Consider the following 16,400-nt stretch of genomic DNA (forward strand, 5'->3'; position numbering starts at 1 on the left):
AAGCGGGCACAAGTTAAAATGTGGCACAAAAAACGAGTATAGATGCAAATGCCCCTTTGAGGAGGTTAGTGTGTAAGCAAATTTTACCCTTACTTTGAGCAGGTAGAGAGAATATTTCTAAAAGACCCTCGTCTCAGCTAAGCACAATAATCAACAATAAATGAATGCAATATATATATATATATATATATATATATATATATATATATATATATATATATATATATATATATATATATAAACAAAATGAACCAAAAGCAATATCAGGCAATAATATGCAAAGAATAGGCCACAACTAGTGTCATGCTAAAGCTATCGAAAAGAAAGGGATGTACGCTATACTACCGACTAACCTTTTATCCTAATCTTCAACCTCCACAACTTTCTATCAAGGGTCATATCCTTAGTAAGCTGCAGAAGCGTCATATCATGTCTAATCACCTTACCCAAATACATCTTAGGCCTCCCTCTACCCTTCCTTAGATCCCTCATGTGCAACCTTTCACACCTCCTTACTGGTGCCTCCGGGCATCTGTTTCTCACATTCCCGTACCATCTCAGCCTCACTTGTCGAAGCTTTTCCTCCATGGAAGCTACTCCCACCTTATCCCGAATAACCTCATTCCTGATCCTGTCTCTCCTGGCATACCAACACATCCATCTCAACATTCTCGTTTCCGCTACCTTCAACTTTTGGAAATGGGAGTTATTTACCGCACAACATTTCGCCTCATACAACATGGCCGGTCTAATCACCACTCTGTAGAATTTACCTTTAAGTCTTGATGGCACCATCTTATCACACAAGACACCGGAGTAGGGGTGGGCATCGGTCGGTTCGGTTGTGAATATTATCGGTTCTTCATATCGGATATCGGTTTACAAATATACCAAATCGATAACCGAACCGATCAGATATCGATTATCGGGTATTGGTTATCAATCCTTATTGTTTCGGTTATCGGTTTACCCGATAAGAATAAAAACTATCCAAAAAATTCATGTTTTTATTATAGAAATCGTGACCATACTATTAAGAGAAAGGAATTGAATTTTTGTTCTTAAGAGAAGAGAGATTAAATTTCAACTTAGAAAATAAAACTTTCTTTGCTTTTGAAAATTCCAATGAATTATCTAAATTTTCAAAGTTATAAGTTAATATGAGTAAGGGATAAGATATTCAACAATCTAATCTAACTAACTATCTCACTGCGGGCGGACATAATTCACAGGAAAATAATAAAAATCATAATCTTCTAAATACTAAAGAATCAGTGCAACAAAAGAAACGAATAGAAAAACTACAAATATGAACAATTAATTCTCTAAAGTTTAAAACTAAAATCTTAATTGAAAAACTAAATTCAGAAAAGTTTAAAACTTACTCTAAGATTAAGGTCAGAAGATGAAGAGTAACTGCCGAGAGTGGAGAAAATGAAGCCATAAGATGGTTTTATATACTTAATGGGTAAAATTATAATTTTGATAAAGCTTATTGGGCTATCGGTTAAACCGTTAATAAAATTGGACAAACCGAGACCCGAACCGATAACCCATTAGTCAAATAACATTAAACCGTTATTGAACTACCAATAACCCAATAGCATTTTATCGGTTCGGTTTATCGGTTATACCCAATATATGCCCAGCCCTACACCGGAGGCAAGCCTCCACTTCATCCATCATGCTCCAATACGGTGTGACATCCTCGTCAACCTCCCCGTCACCTTGGATTAATGACCCAAAGTACTTGAAACTACCCCGATTGAGGATGACTTGAGAATCCAGCCTTACCTCCCCCTCGTCCTCATGAGTTCACTACTAATTTGCACTTCATGTTGTCTTTTTTGGGGCTGCTCAACCTGAAGAGTTAAAATTAAAGTGAAACTATATAAGATATAATCATATACAGTGATAAATAGGTGTGTGAAAGACATGCCTAATGCACAAAGCATTCCGCATATAGTGCACAAAGTATTCCGCATATGTAGGTCCGAGGAACGATCACACCCTAAGAGATGTGATATAAGGAGCTTACTTTGACCCAATCACCACTAGGTGATTCCACGACTATTACCCGTTGTAGGAAGGACATAAATGTTAAATATAGTATTATTTTGCGTGACAATCAAAGATAGTACTCCCTCCGGTCCAAAATAAGTGATTTTCTGGATGTTTTCACCCAAATTAAGAAATCCATCTTTTAGCATTAATTAGCAATGGAATTGACCATATTAACCTTTACTATCTCACATAAACACTCCTAACACATATTCCAACACCATTTACTTCAAGGACAATGTAGGAAAAAAATAATTAATTCATTCTTGAAATATGAAAAAATAACTTATTTTGGACCACAAAAAAAATGCCAAAAAATCACTTATTTTGGACATGAGAGAGTAGTGCATTAACCATTTCTTATTAGGGAATTAACTCAAGTATATGTCACCTCTTCGTTTCTCCTCCCCCTTACTCCTCCGTTAAATTTCCCAGTAATTCCCTCAAAACTCCTTGGGCGCGCCGTACGCGGTACACTATCTCTCGAAGCAACCTTTTCTCTTCTTCTCTTCTCTCTTAAATCCCTCAACAGATCCACTTTTCACCTCAAAACCCTCGATCTCCGATGATGCCGCCACCGAATTCCGCCCAATACACTCAACAATTCCTCAGTAGCGTTCTCTCACAGCGCGGCCCTTCCGCACTTCCGTACACCGAAGACGTCAAATGGCTAATCCGGCAGCACCTGTTGTCGCTCATCGAAACTTACCCTTCACTTCAGCCTAAAACCGCTACTTTCACTCACAACGACGGCCGCACCGTTAATCTCTTACAAGCCGACGGCACCGTCCCGATGGTTTATCAAGACGTCACGTACAACATCCCCGTTATTATCTGGCTGATGGAATCTTATCCTCGTCACTCGCCTTTGGTGTTCGTGAATCCCACACGCGACATGATCATCAAGCGCCCGCATCAGTTTGTGAATCCGTCCGGGGTTGTGTCGATCCCTTATTTGCAGAATTGGATTTACCCTAGTTCTAATCTCGTCGAATTGGCTCGTAATTTGAGTCATTTCTTTGGCCGTGATCCTCCGCTTTATGCCCAGCGTCGTCCAAACCCTAACCCTAGCCCCAGCCCGAGCCCTCATCCTCCGCCCAGTACGAGTTTTTCGAATAATAATAATTCGCCGGTTGGGCCGGGTGGTGTAATTCGGCCCGCAATACCTCCTCGGGCATTTCCACAATCACCTTATGGGAGTGGTAGTACGGGGAGGATAATGGACGATCCGTCGGAGGTTTATAAGAGGAATGCCATAGATAAGCTTGTTGTTAAGCTGCATACTGATATATTAGCGTTGAGAGAAGCGCGGGAGGCTGATATGGAGGGGTTGTTTAATGCTCAAGGAGTGTTGAGGCAGCGTGAGGAGCGATTGAACGAAGGTTTAAAGGAAATGCAGGACGAGAAGGAGGGTTTAGAGCAGCAATTACAGATGGTTCTGATGAATAGTGATGTATTAGAGGGATGGCTGAGAGAAAACGAGGCGAAAATGACAAATTTAGGGAATGTGGATGTGGATACAGCATTTGAGCCGTGCGATCATCTTTCCAAGCAGATGCTGGATTGCACGGCATCTGATTTGGCGATTGAGGATGTGATTTATTCGTTGGACAAAGCTATACAGGACGGGACAATACCTTTTGATCAGTACTTGAGGAACGTGAGGTCGTTGTCACGCGAGCAATTCTTTCATCGCGCCACTGCATCAAAGGTTAGGGCTGCTCAGATGCAGGCTCAAGTTGCTAATATGGCTTCTAGAGCATCGTCGCCTTATGCATTGTGATGGATGTCAGAATCACTTGCAGTCTTGTTCACAACAGACCGTCGGTCAATATGGTTTTCAAGGTTGGTTTACTTGTGAATAATCTGTCAATGTGCTATATCCCTGGAAATAGATCTTGACACTACATTTTGGCGTGGGTGTTAGATTTTGGTTTATTGATTGTATCATTTTGTTACTGAAGTATAATCATACTTGAGGGATTTTACCCTGTGCAACTGATATCCACAATTTTCATTTCTTTATCAAGTCATTGCAATTTTCTGTGGCATTGGGACCAATGATTAGTTTGCTTTCACCCTCTAAAAAATGAGTAGTGAGAGGTTCCAACTCTTTCTTCTTCCGAGGAATATTTTAAATTGCAGTAGTAGAACTTGAACATTGCATAATTTAAGAAGGTATAGGTATAGTGATCAACATTCTGTTCGATACTCTTTGTATATTTTTGTGGTCTTATTTTCTAGCATGGGGCATGTTAGGTTTAGGACTTTCTCAAGAACTTTGCATTGTATATGAAATTGTAGAAGTTACTCCATCTGATGGTATTTGAGTAATCACTATAATCACTGAATTCAAAGATGTTTGACTTATTTAGTGAGAGTGGAAGAAAATGCTAAAGCAACAGTAGAGTAGTGTAAGTTTTAGAGATGTAAATACCATTTATATGAAATGTCTGCATGGGTTTGCTGCGACATGGAATCACACTCATTGGTCCAAGGCCAGGAACTTTGGCTGGGGAAAAACTACTGTGCAACGCCTTATAGAATACATTCTTGTGTGGTTTTTAAACCACATTATGAAAGAAATACATAAGTTAGTTTAGACTTATCAAAAGAGTACTCTTTTAGAGAAATCACTAGATTTATAACGACTTGTTACACGTTAAAGAATAAAATACTTGAAATATATTTCAAGAGGAGAAATCATTTTAGGTTTTCATGCACCTCTAGGTCTGTCTCGTTTCCTAATTTTTCGGCTGGGAGCCTCATCACCTAAAACCTTCCATTTATTTAGTTTACCTCTATCAGATACTTTTCGCCCACATATTGGCATTGCTGCAATTACAATTATCTAGCTGTTGCCAACCAATCATCTCCACTAAGTACTGATGAAGTAAACAAGTACAAGATCCAAACTATTGCTTATTTGTCACTATCACTGTAGGCCAAAAGTTTAACATTCAAAAGGATAACTAGATATGCGTAGCAACAATCAAAAGTAAGAAACTAGATAAGAGTAGTTCTAAACTCTCTTTTACATAAGAACCTAAGTAATTTTTTCTGATACATATAGTTAAATATGCTATATGATTGTTCAATTTCCATACTTTCTAGGTTCTTTTGGGGAAGGGGGACCAGAAGCACTATTTTTTCCTTGTCTGGGATGGAGTTTGTTGGTTAATATGTTCTATGTTTTGGTGGTGTCTGATGAGGAACTCCAATTGGTGGTGATTAGAATAACTTATAGTGGTGAACTGTCCTTTGTATGGATGATGAATCTGGCTTCAAGTTGAGGGTCTATTGAGTGCAGAATTCTTAGAGACTCGGACACCCGGTGCAAATAAAAAAAAAAGAATTCTTTTGAAAAGGGTAAGAGCTTAATATATAATTTCGAACTATTTCTTCTGGAAAATGGAATTCAAAGAATGATAGGATTTTAGTGGTCTTATGCCCTGGGCATTTTGATCTGGAAGTCTTAGAGATTAAGAGGGTGTTTGGATGGCTTTTAAAAAGTAGCTTTTAAGCTAAAAGCCGAAAGCCATAAGTTGATAATACCCAGCTTTTGGCTTATTTTTGTACTTTTCACGCCTAAAAGTAAGTACTTTTAAGCAATTTTTATCATTGCCAAACACCACAAAAACTAGAAAGTGCTTAAAAGCCTAAGCACTTAAAATAAGCCAATCCAAACACCCTCTAAATCATGCTCACGGCTAATGATTCGGTCAAGCTTAGCATCTCCAACAAAAATGATAGAAGCCTGAGATAGACATTATCTTGAACTTGAGGTACACGTCTCGGGTTCATCGTTTACTGTTGACACTAGTTGAAAACTGAGTAGAAAATTGAATACTTTATTATGAGAATATGGTACTTTTTTGCTTGTAGTTTGGATGTTGATTCCTGTCTTGCTGTCACTTTCAAAAAGTCATTAACCGGGTCCGGCTGATATATACTTTTGACAACACATTAGCTTGTGCTGTTGCTCAATGACCAAAGCAGCTTCCATGGCCACTCCACTTCCCAATTATCACCCTTTCCTGCAGCATGCTGTAACAGCTCTTGACAGAGAAGATTCCATTCTTCTCCACCTATCATCTTAGGGAATCTCTCTTACTGTCATCCAAAGTATAAGATTCCAATGAATTTAGTAACTGGCTAATTCCATTGATTCCCCAGTTGTTGAAATGTCTTCTAAAATTCAGCTGCCATCCAATTCCTTCAAACAGTCAATAATCAGACGGTTTTTGTTAATTGTTTAACTGTACAAAGTAGGGAACTGCACTTGGATGGTTCTTAGTGGACTATTTGAGAAGGTATAGATATAGCGATAACATTCTTTTCAGATTCATTTGCATTTCCTTTTGTACATAGTTTTCTAGCAGCGTGGCATGTAAGCTTACAAGTTTCTCGTGTACTTTGCATTATATATGGAATCGTAAAAGTTTTTCTTTCCGTCTCATATAAATTTGATTGGACATAGGGTCTAAGTTGTTTGACATGCCTATTATATTATTAGTGATAATGAAAAAAAAAAAGATTATTGAAGTGAAAAGTTAGTATGATAGACATCTCAGTAAACCTTGAAATTTGAAATTGTTCATTAAATTTGAATTCTTGAAGCTAGATAGCTGTCTGGCAGTTGAATTACGTTAAACATCTTAAGATGTCTAAAATAGAAATAGGTTTGTATGATATGGAGACAATGCTTATGCTTTTCATGTAATATGCATCCAAGGTATTCTCAGATGGTCGCCTACGGTGTTGCTAATGGTTTGCTCCTAGAACCCAGTTCATCGGGATGGATGCTCGAACTTTGTTGCTTTGATTTTTTTAATTGGTGTTTCTTCTGCACTCAATCTTATCATTACGGGCGAAACCCTCCAGTTCATACTGGGGGCAAACATATCTACCAACAGTACAATTTTTTTAAAAAGAATAGCAGTTTCCGTTGTTTAAAAATTATAATCCACTTCTTACTTAAGAATCATCTACATAAGTGTGTGCGTCCATGTGTGTATATACCGAATCAAATTGTAAAGTATGTTAAATTAAAATTACAAGTTTTAATTCCTCTAAAAATAAATTCCAATAAAAGGGCTCAGTTTAAATAAGCGCTGGAAGAAATGATACCAAGACACTTTGTTCCCTTGAACACCCAAAAAAGAAAAGGAATCGAAGATTAGCTTGATTGATAGGAAGATAAGTGTGCAATATAATATAGTGACAACTGAGGGAAACGTAAGAGGATATTAGGTGAGCACCAAGCTAAGGGGGAAACTCTGAACAAAGAAATGGTCCATTTAAAGTGAAGTGAAAAGGCAAGCACACTGAGGAGGTAGATATCATATCTTTTTGTCAATGGTGGGAACAGCATTTTCTAACTCATGCCGCCTATTCTTCTTCTTCCATTAAATTCCATAAATAAAAGAACGTTAAATGCAGACAAGTCAATCTACTTTCTCATCTAATATGCTGGTTTCACAAGTGCAAATGTGTTTCCTCGTTTTGTGTTAAACCAAACTTAATGAAAAGGTTACAACAGACCAAGAATACCAAGTATTGCATTAGAGCTCTTTATATTAGGAGCTCAAACTCCCAATATTTTCAGGCAGTCTCCACGAGCCTAGCAATATGACTTGACCGCTTTGCTACCCATTGCTTCATTCCAGTAAATGTGCATACGTTCAAGTCGCCATATTAACATTTCTCGCTATAATTGCTATAATCTTTCCCTGACAACAGTTCTCGAGAGTTTCTCACTGTCCCGTGTCAATATCAAAGTTTCTGCATGCACTGGAGTAGTGCAACGCCCAGATTTCATGGAATCTAAAGTGCGCCTTTTTAGATTGCATCTTGCTATTTTCACAATGCTTAAGGAGCGCCTGTTAAACTGAACCAGAAATACAAATATCAGGACGACATTATAGAGGCTGTCTAGATTACTAAAGACTTCTTGCAATCATACCAGAATATGAGGTTATAGCATAAATATAATGACACCAAGCACTACTCTAGACACTGAAAAGAAGATTCATTTGAACCACTTTAGTCATGAATATGCAAGAAGCTGAAGAGTAATACAACTATTGCGGCTGCAAAAAGGTTTAACATTGGAAAAATAATTTTGAAAAGAAAGGGGTATGAATATGTACATTAGAGCAATAGAAGAGCGTAACAGTCAGAAAGCTTACATCTGGAAGATCAAAGTCACCATCCTTTGCATCGCAAACATCAAGTGCTACCTTCCGAAGCAGTGGCATCTAATTGCATAACAAATATTATTACGACACCTCAGGGTTCATGTCCTTGAAGAGAAAAATACATTATCTGTGCTTACCCTTGAAGCGGCATGGATAATAAAATTTCTGTCTATTCCACAGCCCTATCATTCAAAAGTTGAATTTCAGTTCAGTAGCAACATTTGTGTACAACAGCATCTTCAAAAGCATATAGGTACCTCACTTAACAGTAAAATCATGGCGACAATGTCATTTCAGCAACCCTAAAAACATCACTAAGTTTGTACAGTCGCAAAGAGTGTGACTGGATTCACTCAGACTTCCTAGAAGTCCTTATGACTAGAACAAAAAGGAAATAAGAATCAGATTTAAGTTTGTATCATATCTACCACATCCTCTGAAATTTATTGTCCAGTATTAGTGATGCTCCTCTATTTGATTTTATTTGATCTACAGGGGTGCAGGATATTAAATAGTAGAAGACTTACATTATGGCGTAATAAAAGATCTTCAAGTGCTTGACAATTCTTAAGCGAAGTGACACCCTTGGCAGTCACTTCACCACAGTCCTAAACAAGATTAGTCCAAATGAAATTGTGAGAGAACAGAGGCAACTACATTACATTTCCTGAGGAAATAAACAAAATAAGTATCAAATCATTTGGCTCAAAGATACTAGCGATGCAACAAGACATAAAGAACGCTTGAAAAGACTGAAATTTGAATTGCTTTTTGGTTGGGCATCGGATCTATATCTACGTCGTCTGAAAATGAAACTAGCTATATGTCCTATCATATGGAGTACTAAATAGCTAACAGAAAAACCAAAATGTGACATGAAATGGAACTCATCAACTAAATGCTTCTGAGATGACAAAATATGACATGAAATCGAACTCATTAATTAAATGCTTCTTATGCATCAGCCCTCCGTTACTGATATAGACGGTATGTTCCGGAGAAGCATAAATTCAGAAACAGTTGATCTGAACTTGTCAGGCTGCAGTTTAGGATTTAACAGGGTTTAGGTCTGTCTGCGTCAGCTATTTTAAGAGATCAGGATCTCAGGTAAATTACACTTCTCATTGGGAGTTTGAAACTATTTCTCAATAGTGGATTGCCAGCCTGTTAACCTCTTTGCAAACATTGATCAAAGTGCTTGAGCTCTATTTTATCTTTTTTTCTTGATTTCGTGGCATGTTTACTTAGGAGCGTCTTAATTCTTATAACAGGGTATTGTTTACACCTTCGGATTGTATGAGACACTTCATTGTTAAGCATCCAACTTCGTAGAGATTCTGATCTCTGGTAATTCTCTTTGTAGTACTACAGTTGATACCAAATTCTGTAGTTGATAATTGGATACATGGCTTAATAGGAGGTCTGCATCCATTGACAAATGTTTCTCTCTGCTTTTCACCCGTGGAATCTTCAGATTCCTACCGTGTATGCTTCTCTTCTGAAAATAACCTTTTTCCTTTTGTTAGAAATGTTGTCGGAAAACTTAAGTTGCAACAATCGCAAGTGAAGAAATATTTAATGGCCTAAAAGAATACACCTAATATGCTAGGGAAATCATTTGGAAGCTGTACCATTTAAGAATCCGATCACCTAGGCAAATTTAAATAAAATATTATTCTTTCTTCAGCTTGAAGAATTAGAAATTTCAAAAAGAAACATGACAGCAGGTATATAATAAGTGGAGTGACAATAGCAATGGCACACCTCTAAATGAAGAGAGATCAACCCTGGCCAACCATTTGAAATAGTATCTTGTGACTCTGCAAAGAAACACTATAAGGTCATAAACCATTTATTTGCATTTTGCCCATACTTGTTTACCCCAAGCATGAATGCACTAACAATATACAGTCCCTGTGATGTATGCTATTTGCAAACAATATTGTGTTAATTGGCGAAATTAGAGAGGGTGTCAACAAAGTTGAAAAATGTAGAAACTTTCTAGAGAGTGAGGATTTAGTTAGGGTAGGCAGAAGATAGAATATATGCACCGCCTGTTTAGCCAACATAAGAAAAATGAAGTTGAGGTGAGATAAGAGCGGATTGCAGTTTAAAGGGATGAGGTATACCTAAATCACATGCAAGAAAGTTATTTCAAAAGACCTACAATCTCTTCGAAACTAGGTAGACTTGGTGAAAATAAAGGCACAGTGGACGAAAAGGACCCACATAAGCAATACCAACTAGTTCGATTAAGGCTTAGTCATGTTGGTACACTTACTTTGGGTACAATGTCTGTTAGGAGTCTTAGTGTTGTTAGAGATTTGTATGCCTGTAAAATATGCAGAGAACTTCTAGTGCTAGAGAACCTAAACGGTTTTAACATTAGATTGAGGGGATAAATGGAGCAACATGGATAGCGAGGATTTATATAGCCAACCCTAACTAGCTTGGGATTGAGGCATAGCTGTGGTTAATGTCTAATTGATCTGGAGAAAGAAGAATAGCGAAGTAGATTTGTTTGTTACAACTGGATGAATCTCAGACAGAGGAGAAGATTCCAAACATCATAAAAATTCAAACAAGATGTTGTTGAGAGTAATGCAAACCTGAAATAAGACGTCTGCATCCCACCAGCGAAAGCTCTGTTATGTTCATGCAATTCTGAGTAAGGGTAAGTAAATCATCATCGGTCATCTGTGATGTTACTCTTTCAAGCTTCAATTTCCTCAAACACGGTGCACTGAACTGGAAGCTTAGAGAGGAGATATCACCGAAGCAATAGCAAAGAGCTAACACTTGCAAGTTTTTTAAGGTCTCCAAGACATTTCTTACAACAGAATCAGATATTACCTGTTAAGATCAGTAATGCTAAGTAGGCGACACTGATTTCAAGGACCAGTCTGAAATGCACATCATTTAAGACTCGGACAAGATAAACTACGTTAGCAACCGAAGTTAGATTTCCAGGCACAACGAGGTCTGGTAGATTGTGTTACCAACTGGATGCCCCTATTTTTCTATGCTCAATGAAATGAAAAACTGACACTCTCAATTCATACAAACCTACGTACACTCAGATCAAAAAACAAATGTATATGTCAGATCCTGTAAGTAATAAGTTTGGAGAGAAGAATCTCAGGGCACTATTGTACCCTGATAAGTCCCAGTATTACAAGTTAATGTTATAAAATTACTAAAAGTATACTCCCTCTGTCTGATTTCTTTGCGGGTTTGCTTTTTGATGTCAAAACTTTATAACTTCGACGACAATTTTTGTTTTTTGATAAGTACATTTGACCACAAGTTCTAAAATTATATACTATTAAATATTTTTTGAAAATATAATCATATCTATGTAGAAAATGCGAGAGTGGTGGCTTTATCAAAGTCCAACTTAAGGACCAGATTTCCAGTCTCGAATAATCTAAGAAATTGTAAGATTCAGAATAGAACTTTCAAAGAACAAAGAAACTATATACAGACAAATTAGCAAATTCCATTCCTCCATTTTATTGAATGATATTAAAAAGTTTCTCTCCAAGCTTTTGAAATCTCAAGTAAAGATGAACAGATTTAGAGACAAAGAAGAAACCTTAGTTTTCAAGCCCGGGTAAATAAGAATCAGACTTGAAACAGGTTGCAGCCCTTCAGCTTAACTTTCAAGGATAAATACCCAAGGTAAAGATAACTTTCATCACACTTCATGTTACTTGAAGAAACCATTGATCATGAAATATACATGTTCCATTGTCACTAAGGTAAAGACACTAGAAGGTGGTCCTTATCCAAAAGAGAGAGAGAGAGAGAGAGAGAGAGAGAGAGAGAGAGAGAGAGTNACGTTACAATAGGCTAAGGGAACTTAACCCAATCGAAAAGACTCGAAAAATATCAAAATTCACGAAATTTGCAAAACCCGAGCCCCGGGCCCACTTCTCAAAAATCAGAAATTTAACATCATCGGATTCCTTATCTCACCACGAGTCTATACATATCAAGAACTCCCAAATCCAAGTTCAAATGACCCATCAAAACCCACTTTAAAATACCAAAAACTAAGCCCTAGCTTTTCTCCCTTTTTGATGAATTTCCATAAATTTCTAGGTTAATTCTTCCATTAAATCATGTATTTAGGCCATAGAACTCACCTCCAATCACACCCAGTCGAAATCCCCTTCAATTTCCGTCCAAAAGCTCTCAAGGTTGCTCAAAAATGGTGGAAAAATACCTTAGCTCGCGGATGAAATATTAATTTTTAAACCCTTCTGCCCAGACCTTATTTTCGCTTCTGCGATCCAATTACCGCATTTGCGGTTACCGCTTCTGCGGTTTTCCCTCCGCTTCTGCGAAAATTACACTTTCGCTCAGGACCGCTTTTGCGGTCTAAATCCGCTTCTGCGGACACCGCATCTGCGGACTTCTTCCCACTTCAGCGGAACACCCCCAGTGCCCTTATCCGCTTCTGCGGTCCACACGCCGCATCTGTTAAGTCCCTTTACGGATTAAAACAAGCACCCAAACAATGGCATGCTAAATTTGACCAAACAATGTTGTCAAATGGATTTAAAAAAAAATGAATGTGATAAATGTGTGTACATTAGAAATGTTCCAAATCACATAGTCATTGTTTGCTTATATGTGGATGATATGCTCATAATGAGTAATGACATTGCCAACATAAATGCTACTAAGCGTATGCTAACTAGCTAGTTTGATATGAAAGACTTGGGAGTTGCTGATTTAATTCTAGGAATTAAGATCCATAAGACTTCTCAAGGTCTAGCATTGTCACAATCTCATTATATTAAGACAGTACTTGAAAAATTCAAGCACTTGGGCTTTAAAGTTGCAAAGACTCCAATTGATGTGAATCTTGCATTAGCAAAGACAAAGGCCAGAGCATATCACAATTGGATTATGCTCGTGTGTTGGGTTGCTTAATGTACATCATGAATTGTACACGACCAGATATAGCTTGTGCTATAAGTAAATTGAGTCGATATACGAGCAATCCAGGCCAATCTCATTGGATGGCCATGAAACGAGTTTTGGGGTATTTAGTACATACCCAGGACTTTGCTTTGCACTACAATAAATATCCTGCGGTCATTGAGGGATACTGTGATGCAAATTGGATCACCGGATCAACTGATTCCAAGTCCACAAGTGGATATGTATTCACTATTGGTGGAGGAGCGGTATCTTGGAAGTCATCCAAACAAACTTGTATTGCCCGCTCTACAATGGAGGCTGAGTTCATAGCCTTGGATAAAGCCGGTGAAGAAGCTGAATGGCTCCGAAATTTCTTGGAAGATATTCCATTTTGGCCCAAACCGTTGGCACCAATATGCATACATTGTGATAGTCAAGCGGCAATTGGAAGGGCTGGGAGCGTTATGTATAACGGTAAGTCTCGCCATATACGACGAAGACATAAAACCGTTAGACAATTACTCTCTAGAGGAATTATCACGATTGACTATGTAAAGTCAAGTGATAATGTGTCGGATCCACTTACAAAAGGCCTAACTAGAGAGGTAGTTGAGAAGTCATCAAGGGGAATGGGACTGTGGCCGAGAACAAGTCATAGTGGCGGTAACTCTACCTAGAAGACTCGAGATCCCAAGATCTAGGTTCAAGGAGATCAAACAAAGTCATTTATGACGGTTCAACATTGTCAACTAAACTTTTGGTCCATTCTCGTGATGAGACAATGTTCAGTACCAAGGATAAAGCATTAAGGCTTTTTAATGATTTCTAAATTTGATACGGGGGTATATCAAATAGTGTATCTACGGGATGACACGTTTAGGAATCACCTATGTAAGTGTGAAGTGTTAGCCGCTTCAAGGAGAACATTGTAAGGCCAGTTCTCTACGCGCTTATGAAACCAGGCGGTGTTCATGGCTGAAACGAACACAACAATGAGAACCAAAGACGGTTAAGGGTTGGTTGTGTGACTTGTGGTTGTCTAGGTATACACTAAAGTTAGACGGTTCAAAAATATCAAATCTACCGATTGATCGAGTATATCCGACATAAGTTCACTACGGAAAGTTCAAAGGGAAACCTACTTATCCAGATGCAATTAATCCTTACTTGCGAATCACACAGTTTTTCATGCATACTTCCGTGATATAGCCATTCCCCATTCATGTGGGGGATTGATGCGTTTTGGATGTATTTAATTAATATATTAAATACTTAAAAGAGGGTGAATGGGAAATGGAGGGAAATGAAATTTTTGAGTGAAATTTTAAGTTCCCCCTTGGCACATGGGCATTGTCCCATACTGGAAGAGGAATGGATTTTTTATAGGTATATAAGCAATTGCTCTTCTTCTAGCTCTTAAAGAGTTGAGAAGAAGGCAAGCCTCGTGCCGTCGTCGTCGTCGCTCGCTCGGCTCGGCTCGGCTTCGGCTTCGGCTACGGCTACGGTACGGATTCGGATTCGGATTCGAATTTGGATTTGAATTTGGTCAAATGATCGATTGATTGATTAACTTTTTGGACCAAATTTATTTGTTAATAGTAGAATATTAACAGAAATGTTATTAAATATTTGTTTTAATAACAGAATATTAATATTAAATATTAATATTAAATCCAATCCGTTTTTCTGTTTTGGTAACAGAAAAGTAACTACCCTCTTCAATTTTTCCTCTTTATTTTTCCTCTTTATTGTTGAGTAAATGGCCATTTATGTAATGACATTTATGTTGTGGGCGTTTTGCATAAACAGCCATTCTGAAGAGTTGCACCTCTTCAAATTTCAGCGCAACTTTGGCTATAAATACAACACTATTCTACTCAGAATTTCACTACGATTTTCTGAGTTTCTTCTCCTTCTTCTGCATACTTTTAGCATCAAACAAAGCAAAAAAGTAAGTGTGATTTGCTACCGAATTTTGTATTCGCTGAAACGCTGGGGTTTGAAGTACCACTACACCAGTGTATAATTCGTTTTATCCTGGGAGAAAATAATCCATAACCTTGGGTACTAGGAGGGGATTAAATTCCTTAAGGTAACACTGTGAATTCAGTGGGCTCGAATTGGTTTTCTGACATTTTCGTTTATGTTCATTTCTGTTTATATTCATTTATATTTCCAAAATTATTTTTACAAATACAGTATACTAATAGTTTGTTATAGAGTCTTTAAGTGCCCTAATTGTATTAATTTATTTTGAGCAAAAAGTCCATAAAACTTAAATGTCTTACTAAAATAATAGACTAGTCGTTGTCTAACTGTGTTTGTTGCAAGTAATTGAAACAGAAGTCTATTAATGATTCACAGGACTTAGATGAATATTGATTACTTTAGGCATCCTTCATTAAGGGTAACTATAATATTGTCCCCTAGTATTGCCACGGATCTTTCAATTCTGAAATGGAAATACACCAAACTTGCTGTCCTTAATGCCCATACCAACATACATTTGGTGCACATAAGCCCGAATTTCGTTCATTCATGACTCGTTAACTTTGCACTGTTGCTTCCTCGCCCAATAAATATGACTTAGGTCGTAAACTAACAGTTTAAAAAAACTTGTTGCATTACAAAATAATGTAACATTTGATAGCGGATCAGTTACTTTTTTTAACCGTGTTACCAATTAATATTTAACATAGGGGTCGCAATTGGGCGGGTCGGGTCGAATATGGGTGGGTCAAAATAGATAATGTAAAAAACGGATAAAATATTTAAGCCTCTCATATTTAATACAGATAAAAAATGAGTTAACCGGTGAATAATGGCTTTTTGAATGTGATCACTTTTGAGAGGATTTCTAATCTCCCAAATTTGAGAAACCCACAATTTGAGTCTATGCAAATGTAAAAGTTAAATCCTTAAGTATCCATTTTTAAGTGGATAATATGAATCTTATCCATATTTGACCTGTTTTTAAGAAATTCATTATCCAACCTATTTTTTAGTGGATAATATGGATGGATATTTTTTTAATCCACTTTGCTGCCACTAGGTAATACAAAGAACTTGTACTTAATTACCTTACAAGTACGCTCATTGCGTAAATATTATAAATTATTCTTTAATGCAAAGCACCCAAAACTCGAAAAGCAAGGACAAGATGTAGGAAGATGGGAGTAAGAAATTGGTTGGCTGGGAACTCTACCA

The 16,400-nt window shown here is 37.4% G+C and overlaps 3 protein-coding genes across 4 annotated transcripts in view; 1 reads left to right on the forward strand and 2 right to left on the reverse strand.

The window, feature by feature from the left end:
- Positions 349 to 795, reverse strand: LOC109226074. The gene has a single exon (XM_019390877.1). It carries the CDS (start codon positions 793 to 795, stop codon positions 349 to 351), a length of 447 nt encoding a protein of 148 aa, XP_019246422.1.
- Positions 2,433 to 4,094, forward strand: LOC109225555 (protein ELC-like). The gene has a single exon (XM_019390263.1). It carries the CDS (start codon positions 2,627 to 2,629, stop codon positions 3,842 to 3,844), a length of 1,218 nt encoding a protein of 405 aa, XP_019245808.1. The 5' UTR covers positions 2,433 to 2,626; the 3' UTR covers positions 3,845 to 4,094.
- LOC109225556 (BTB/POZ domain-containing protein FBL11) overlaps positions 7,354 to 16,400 on the reverse strand; it is a 42,491-nt gene continuing 33,444 nt past the window's right edge. For both annotated transcript variants that reach the window (XM_019390264.1, XM_019390265.1), the window contains exons 14-19: positions 10,871 to 11,114; positions 10,026 to 10,081; positions 8,789 to 8,869; positions 8,399 to 8,443; positions 8,253 to 8,321; positions 7,354 to 7,951 (exon numbers count right to left, since the gene is read on the reverse strand). In XM_019390264.1, the coding sequence (XP_019245809.1) occupies positions 7,781 to 7,951; positions 8,253 to 8,321; positions 8,399 to 8,443; positions 8,789 to 8,869; positions 10,026 to 10,081; positions 10,871 to 11,114 (666 nt within the window). In that variant the 3' untranslated portion in view covers positions 7,354 to 7,780. The remainder of the gene's footprint in view (positions 7,952 to 8,252; positions 8,322 to 8,398; positions 8,444 to 8,788; positions 8,870 to 10,025; positions 10,082 to 10,870; positions 11,115 to 16,400) is intronic.

The sequence above is a fragment of the Nicotiana attenuata genome, chromosome 5 (genome assembly GCF_001879085.1).
Source record: "Nicotiana attenuata strain UT chromosome 5, NIATTr2, whole genome shotgun sequence".
Lineage (NCBI taxonomy): Eukaryota > Viridiplantae > Streptophyta > Magnoliopsida > Solanales > Solanaceae > Nicotiana > Nicotiana attenuata.

Bases quoted from the DNA above. Each gene is read 5' to 3' on its own strand.
- LOC109226074 (XM_019390877.1), bottom strand. From the start codon at position 795: ATGGTGCCATCAAGACTTAAAGGTAAATTCTACAGAGTGGTGATTAGA.
- LOC109225555 (XM_019390263.1), top strand. From the start codon at position 2,627: ATGATGCCGCCACCGAATTCCGCCCAATACACTCAACAATTCCTCAGT.